This window comes from Zingiber officinale, chromosome 4A (assembly GCF_018446385.1).
Source record: "Zingiber officinale cultivar Zhangliang chromosome 4A, Zo_v1.1, whole genome shotgun sequence".
In the NCBI taxonomy this organism is placed as follows: domain Eukaryota; kingdom Viridiplantae; phylum Streptophyta; class Magnoliopsida; order Zingiberales; family Zingiberaceae; genus Zingiber; species Zingiber officinale.
Genome location: NC_055992.1, coordinates 42,268,769 through 42,277,387, shown reverse-complemented (window position 1 = coordinate 42,277,387; position 8,619 = coordinate 42,268,769). Strand labels below are relative to the sequence as shown.

At 37.7% G+C, this 8,619-nt stretch overlaps 1 protein-coding gene across 1 annotated transcript; it reads left to right on the top strand.

Annotated features, from left to right (window-relative positions):
* The first annotated feature begins 435 nt into the window (after positions 1-435).
* On the top strand, positions 436-2,276 carry LOC121972375 (MOB kinase activator-like 1A). The gene is made up of 5 exons (XM_042524056.1): positions 436-512; positions 1,359-1,420; positions 1,536-1,712; positions 1,818-1,981; positions 2,073-2,276. Exons 1-5 carry the CDS (start codon positions 436-438, stop codon positions 2,139-2,141), a joined length of 549 nt encoding a protein of 182 aa, XP_042379990.1. The 3' UTR covers positions 2,142-2,276.
* Positions 2,277-8,619: the final 6,343 nt, after the last annotated feature.

Genomic DNA, 8,619 nt, shown 5'->3' with positions numbered 1-8,619 from the left:
AATCTAGATGCTAATTTGTAAATCTTGAAAAAAGCATCAAAATGCTTGTCCAAAAACCATTGCGCTACTATTTTTTCTGGTGAAATTGGGCCTTAGTCAAGCTATGTATTGGTTGCAGTAACCTTCTGATCACTTGGAAGCTATTGAAACATTATGAGTTTGGCAGCCAGTGTTATTCTCTATTGTTGTTATTATTCTCTAATTGTTCCTCAATATGCACTATATATGTTATCGACAGAGAGTGCTCATTCCATAATAAAACGTTTGGTTTGTTTAGCTGAATGCAAATGTTAATATATCGATCATTAGATTATTTATGTGGAAGCATGTGAGAGTAGCAGTATCTTTGAAGGTTTAATGCCAGAAGACCTTAATGTATATGTGACAACAGCATCCAATGCTGTTGAAAGCAGCTAGGGAACTTACTGTCCTGGGATGGATCCTCCACCACCACCACCGGAATATATGACTTGCCTTGGTGACTTGTACAGCGTTGCATGGATGGAAGACAGGTTTGAGTTTTATACCTAAACAAGTCATATCTGTTGTCAAGTTCAAAAGGTCTAAACATTTTATTGCATTTTATTTATTTATTTTCATGTTAATGGGCTGACATTAGATTGTTTGGTTCCGCTAAGGAAATTTTTTTTTAAATGTATTTCCTTCTTCAGTGATTTTGTTTCTTTTGAGATGAAACAACAAAGAGGCACTGAAGTACAACAAATTGGATTAGAGCATTGAATCCAAGTTCAATTGTTGAATTTTCTGATTAGTAACTTAGTTTTAATTACAAGATGTTAGTGCATTACAGAATAGCTACACTTTTAAGTCTTGCTAATGACATAACTTTATTTGTTTAAAATTTCCCCAAGAAAATTTTGCATGATCTTGTATCTCAAAATTGCACGTCTAGTGCAATGTAAGCTCATCAGTGCTCATACATAAATATATACACACTGGCAGTAGGAATAGTCATATGCTTACTTAAACTTGTTCAAGGGTGTTGTTTCAGATAGTTATATGCAATTTTGAAAGCTAGAAATGGTAAAGATGTAATTTTGAAAGCTGGAAATGGTAAAGATTCAGTATGCAGTTGGTCTCAATTAGTTCAGATATGGTTTGTTGGTCGAGTTTTTACTTAAATTCAACTATTATTTTATTAAAGCTTCTTTTATGGTTCTTTAGCATCAAGAGGTTTACCTTGTATTGAAACTTTTGTTGCATATATTTCTTGATTCATAAATTTTCAGTGTATATTTCTAATACTCTTGAGTAAATTCCATTAATGCCTCCTTATTGCAAGATACTAGTTACAGTGAATCTAACTTGTTATAATTTTTCCATTTTGTCATAACCAGATTGAAAGTTGCTGACACTTTACCTCCCTTAGGAATCATCATTAGCAGAGTTACCTTTGTGGGTCATGATCCATACATATTTCTTAGAAGAATTGCACGATATTTCATCCAATATCATCATAGGGAAGCAAAATATCAAATTTTGCAGATAATTTACTTCTGTGATCCCGCAATGAGTTGTATTTATATCATATGTTTATTTGCAGATTTGTACTTGTAGGTACGAATATAGATGGGCGGATGGTGCGCAAATAAAGAAACCTATTGAAGTCTCAGCGCCAAAGTATGTTGAGTACCTGATGGAGTGGATTGAAGTTCAGCTCGACAATGAATCTATTTTCCCTCAAAAGCTCGGTAGAGCCTGTCGATCCAAGTGTTCAATTAATCATTCTTCTAATACAACAACAACTAAGGGAGCTTAAATTGCTGATCTTCATTATCTGATGTTTTTTTTTGTAGGAACACCTTTTCCTGCAAACTTCAAAGACGTCGTGAAGACAATATTCAAGCGGTTGTTCCGTGTTTACGCACACATTTATCACTCTCATTTCCAGAAGATTGTGAGCCTCAAGGAAGAAGCACAACTCAACACCTGCTTCAAGCATTTCATTCTTTTCACTTATGTAAGTGCCTACCTCCGCTTAAAATTTCATTGCTTTCGTCAACCTTTCATACCCATTTGAGAATCGACATGTTCGTGTTATTGTGACGCAGGAGTTTGGGTTGATCGACAAGAAGGAAATCGCCCCGCTGCAGGAGCTGATTGAGTCCATCGTTCTATAAGTTTGTTGCTAATCTAAAGCACTTAAATGATCTTTCAGGTAATCAATCTTATTTCACTGCTAAGTTTCTCTCGAGTGGCTTGTATGTTGATGATGCATTGTTTATTACACATAATTAATGAGTAAATATTAATATGATTTTGTGTGACCCACCTCCACCACCTGTTCCTTGTGGCTCTGAATCAAGAACTTTTGCTGCCACACCTCCCGCCCTCTGCCAGCGTGGTGAGGGCTCGAGAGAGAGAGAGGGAGGCAGAAAGCGGTAGAATTGTATCATTAGAGTAAAATTTGAATCCTATGAGGACGCTTGGGGCCGGCAGTGGAGAAGGCACTTGGAGTGAGGTTACATTATTGCATCTTTACCATTTCCAGTTTTCAAAATTACATCTTTACTAATATATTATTTATGTGTTTTTACAATTTACAAATCTCAACTACTCTAGAGTTGAAATTGATGAAGTGCGGTTCGATTGGGCGGAATGCATGCTAGATTATATTTGAAGTGCGGTTCTACCTTGATGTGTTGTTAAAAGAATGTTCTATCTTGATTTTGATATATATTAGCTAGCTTTTGATGTAAAAAGAATGTTTGGGTATTTTATGGATACTATTGTAAGAAGATTATTTATATAATTTGTGAATATTTGTGTATTTTATGGATATTATTGAATGAAGAATATTTACATAATTTGTAAATATTTGTGTATTTTTTTTGTTATTGTCGATTTTAAAATCAAATTTGTGCTGTTAAAAAATATACATATTACATCAGTTTTCCACCGTTGCAAAACCGGTGTTATTAACTAATATTACATTGGTCATTTACCGCTGCCAAAACTGGTGTTATTAACATACAATATTACATTGGTTTTACACCGTTGATGAAACGGTGTCGTTAAGTGATACTACACCGGTTAATAACCGATTTGAAGACCAGTGTCGTTAAGTGATACTACACCGGTTTTAACCCGATGTCTAAAATGACAGACTTTTAACATCGGCTTTATAGACATCGGTCGAAAATGAAATAGACACCGGTGGAAAACCGATGTCTATGAAGGTTTTTGTTGTAGTGTTTGTGTTTCTTGATATCTAAGTATACACACTCAATCAAATAAGCTCAATATCTCATATTGACTCATTTGAGCATGACCATGCTTTCTTGTGTTCTACTAATCAAGGGACCCACAGATATCTCTTCCGTCATATAGAAGGGATAGATCCCATCTACATCACTCACATCTCTCCGCATAATTCATTGTATACCCAATGATTAACTTTATTGTCCACCTTGTTACAAGTGATGTTTGTCGATACCAAAGTACACAACTAATGTAGGGAACCGTAGTGACTTCAGGTCTAAGGACTATTCATACTAATAGTCACATGAGAATATTTATGACACTCATATAACGATTCATGAAACATTTTCATGGCGGGTCATTCAGTATGTATTCTCTAATATATACCCATGTGTCAACTTGATATCTCATATCCATAACTTATGAGATTAAGTCATCCGTTGACCTACATGTTAGTCTCAACGCATTAATATTATCCTTGTATATTAATCCTTGATTAGGAATAGTTAAGAGTAGTGTTCTATATATATCTATAATATCTCATTATCAATTTAACTAATTGATATGCTGTAGATAATAACCTACTATCCAAGGACATTATTAGACTTATTCAATCGATACTGATCTGAAATAAATATAATAATCAACTTTACTTTTTATTAATAATGAAATATGATAAAAAAATGAGCCATTTACAATCATCTCATAATTGGTACTAGGGCTAATACTAACAATCTTCTACTAGCACTAGTGCCAATCACTGAGATATCGAATATCCATTGACTTAGTGTGACCATCATGTTTTCTCTGTGCCAAAGTTTTAGTCAAAGGATCTACAATGTTAGCATCGGTCGGTACTCTGCATATCCTCATATCTCCTCTATCGATGATCTCTCGAATGAGATGGAATCGCTGTAGTATGTTTTTGGATCTCTGATGAGAGCGAGGTTCCATAGCCTGTACAATAGGCCCATTGTTGTCACAATAGAGGTCTATTGGGTTCGCTATACTAGGAATAACACCAAGCTCTGTAATGAACTTCCTGATCCAAACAGCCTCCTTTGCTGTAGCTGAAACAGTAATGTACTCGGCCTCTGTTGTAGAATCATCGATTGTGTCCTGCTTTGAACTCTTCCAGCTCACAACAACACCATTTAAGCAAAACACATACCCTGACTACGATTTATAATCATCCTTGTTAGTTTGGAAGCTAGCATCGGTGTAACCCTTTACAACAAGCTCTCTATCGCCTCCAAAGACAAAGAAATAATCTTGAGTCTTTCTCAAGTACTTAAGAATATTCTTGACTGCTGTCTAGTGACCTTCACCAGGATTTGACTGGAATCTGCTCGTCATGCTTAATGCATAAGAGATATCTAGGCGGGTACAAAGCATGGCGTACATGATAAACCCTATAGCAGATGCATAAGGAATCTGATCCATGCAGTCCCTTTTTTCCTTAGAAGAGGGACATTGAGTTATCGAAAGACTCACACCATGTGACATAGGCAGGAGCCCCTTCTTGGAATTCTCAATGACAAAATGTTTAAGCACCTTGTCAATGTACGTACTTTGGCTTAGGCCAAGCAATCTTTTAGATCTATCTCTATAGATCTTAAGGCTTAAAATATAGGCTGCTTCTCCTAAGTCTTTCATTGAAAAATAATTCCCAAGCCAAGTTTTCAATGATTGAAGAGTAGGGATATCATTTCCAATGAGTAGTATGTCATCTACATACAATATGAGAAAGATGACTATGCTCCCACTAAACTTCTTGTAGACACAAGGTTCATCTTCATTTTTAATGAAACCAAACATTTTGATTGCATCATCAAATCGAAGATTCCAACTTCTAGAAGCTTGCTTTAATCCATAAAGGGATCTTTGCAACTTACAAACCTTTCCAGCATGCTTTGGATCTACAAAACTCTCAAGTTGTGTCATATACACATCCTCGAGTAGATTTCCGTTAAGAAATTCGGTTTTGACATTCATCTGCCATATCTCATAATCATAGTAAGCTACAATAGCAAGTAAAATCCGAATGGACTTAAGCATCGCAACTAATGAAAAAGTTTCATCATAGTCTATACCATGAATTTGCTTGGAACCTTTAGCTACCAATCTACCTTCATAGGTATGCTATATACCCATCCATGTTAGTCTTCACTTTAAAGACCCACTTACACCTAATGGGTTTGATCCCTTCAGGTGGATCAACCAAAGTCCATACTTGGTTAGTGTACATGGATTTCATTTCGGATTTCATGGCCTCTAGCCATTTCTCAAAATCTGGGCCCTGTACAACTTCTTGATAAGATGTAGGCTCATCGAGACCAATAAGCACTACATCATCGTGGTCAGACAAGAGAAATGAATATCTCTCAGGTTGACGATGAGTCCTATCAGATCTGCGTAAAGCATGTGTTCCACAACTTCTTGTGGTGTAACAAAATCCTGATCCACAACATCTTGTGGTACCTATTCAATTTCCATCAAGGTGTCGGTGCTAGTTTGTGTATCTTGAATTTCATCAAGATCGACTTCACTACCACTAGTTTTTCTAGAAATAAATTCTCTTTCTCGAAAGACACCAGTTCTGGTAACAAACACCTTGCCTTGTGTGGGATTATAGAAGTAATATCCCTTGCCGTGTGTGGGATTATAGAGGTAATATCTCTTTGTTTCCTTGGGGTATTCAATAAAATAGCATTTTTCTAATTTGGGTCCTAGTTTATCTGAGACTTGTTGTTGAACGCAAGCCTCATAACCCCAAATCTTTATAAAAGACATCTTGGGACTCTTCCCTGTCCATATCGTATATGGTGTCTTTATGACGATCTTTGATGGAACTCGATTAAGTGTGAAAGCGGCCGTCTCTAGAGCATGCCCCCAGAAGGAAGTAGGAAGATCTGTATGATTCATCATCGATTGTATCATATCTAATAAAGTACGGGTTCTCCTTTCTGATGCATTATTCCATTGTGGTGTTCCAGGAGGAGTGAATTGAGATATGATCCCACACTCAACGAGATGGTCATGAAACTCTTGGCTAAGGTATTCCCCACCTTGATCTAGTCGAAGCATCTTAATACTCTAACCAAGTTGGTTTTGTACTTCATTCTTGAATTCTTTGAACTTTTCAAAGGATTTTGACTTGTGTCTCATTAGATACACATAGCCGTATCTACTGAAATCATTAGTGAAGGTAATGAAGTAATAATAGCCTCCTCTAGCTGCTATTCTGAAAGGGTCACATACATCAATATGTATGAGTCCTAACATATCATTAGCCCTTTCGTCGTGTCCACTAAATGGAGTCTTTGTCATCTTGCCTTGAAGACAAGATTCGCATGCCTCATATGATTCAAAATGAAATGTGTAAAATATTAAAAATGGGCGAATCACCATAAGGGAATTTTCTGAAATTTTTAGAAATTTTTTGGGAATTTTTCAGAGCTCGTATGACGAGTTTACGGGGATACATATTGGGCCCCGAGAAAGTCTATTTAGGCTACCCCGTTTTAGCGAGGAAATGTTGATTTTCTTTAATTCCTTTTCTTTTTTTTTCTTTTTCTTTATTTTCCTCTTCCCCCGCCATTTCCCTTCTTCCTCCCGATCCCTGTGATTTCCTTGCCCTAATCGCAAGCGGCGGTTTACTTCTTCCCGTGCATACAAAACCCTTGGCCAAGTCTCGCCTCTGCCAAATCCTCTTACTCTCTTCTCCTCCGTCCCTACCCAAGAGCCGGTGAGCACGAGCCACCATCGGGCGAGCCACTTCCTGATCTCTACCCCTCTCTCTGCTCGTGCCCTAGCCAGCCACTGGCCACCACAACCGACGCCGACTCCCTCTGCCACCTGATCGTCGTTGCCAGCCAGCCGCCACGAGAGCACCGTCGACCACCAGGTTCGACCCAGCGCCGCCGTCGCCTGTACCCTAGCACCGCCGCTGATCCATCTCCTCTCTTCTTACCGTCGGCCAAAGCTTCGAGCAATGCTTTCCCTCTGCCCTAACGTCGGCTGTCGTCATCCTTATGCCCTAGCCGCCGTTGCTAGGATCGAGCGATGCCATTTTTGCTTCTCTCTTCTCTGATTTCCGACGATCTTGAAGGTAAGGGATTACTTAGATGAAAATTTGGGATTTTGGTTAGATTCTTGATCTCCTCCTATTTTGTTCAGTGAAGGATTCTAGCAGGAAGGGTTGTTCAGTGGGATTTCTTGGGTTCCAATAGCAATTAACCTTTGTTGGCAGCAATAGTCCTTGTGTGGATCAATAAGCACGACTGTGAATTTAGGTAAGGTATAGGGTTTTGATCTTGTTGTCGATGATTGATAGATAGGTTAGTAATTTATGTTAACCTAGGTATATGTATTGAATTATGGATAAATTGGATTACTAGATGGTTAGATTGATTAGGGTTTTATCCTAATTTAGACTTAAGGATTTTATTTAGCTATTCATATGAGTTGTAGTTAAATAAAAAAGTATATATTGGTGACATAGGATTTTGACACGAGACGAGTATCTCGACGTCGGATTTGGACCGGATATGATCCTCTTATTGGAGGTAGGTACTTTGACTTATCTTTTTAGATATGTCATTTGATATGCATAATAGTGTTTTTAACAAATAGTAATGATTAAGTTTCTTATCTGTATCGGTTGGTCACTACCCGATACTTGTTACATGCTTGTTTTGTTTACTTGTTATGCACTTCATGTTAGTACCTACCTGATTATACATGCTTATAGGGGTAGTGACATAACCATGCTTTATTATGTTCAGGACCTAGGTTTTTATACCTTATCTGATCTGTGTACCTTTGATTTAATTTTTTGTTCTATGGTACACATTTTGTAGAGATGGATAGGTTCAGGATATTCCCATGCTTAGTATCATGCACCATCTCGCATAATTGTATGTTGTGTGATAGTCGACTCCATTATTGTTGGGCACATCGCCAGTTACATAGATCTACACACACCACTACTCATGGGTTAATGGTATATCAGGCAGGTGTGTGGCAGTTCTATTGTTAGGCTCCGCTGGTCCGGTGACTCAGCATGGTAGCCGGCAGACAGTTCTGCTCTGTTAAGCTTCGCTGGTCTGGAGACGCAGCGTGGTAGTCAGCAGACAGTTTGCTCTATTACTGTCTTTTATACTACTCATGCATTATAATATTACTGTGCTAATCTATGTTTTGTAGGATTATTATCTAACACTGTTTTGCAGGTTCGACCCGATTGATCGACCGAACAGGAGGATCGATCGACCGAACCAGATCAACTCAAAGCAGGTATCAGTTCAGACCAAAACAGAGTACAATTTGAGCTACCAGTATCTATTAGCATATCAGCAGATAAGGCATAAATAAAAATCGTACCGCGAAAAATGG

What these genes read in the sequence shown, in the direction of transcription:
- LOC121972375 (XM_042524056.1), top strand. Translation starts at nt 436, where the DNA reads ATGGATCCTCCACCACCACCACCGGAATATATGACTTGCCTTGGTGAC. An exon ending in GTTGCATGGATGGAAGACAG is followed by an intron (nt 513 to 1,358) that starts GTTTGAGTTTTA and finishes TGTCATAACCAG; the next exon opens with ATTGAAAGTTGCTGACACTT. An exon ending in TATTTTCCCTCAAAAGCTCG is followed by an intron (nt 1,713 to 1,817) that starts GTAGAGCCTGTC and finishes TTTTTTTTGTAG; the next exon opens with GAACACCTTTTCCTGCAAAC.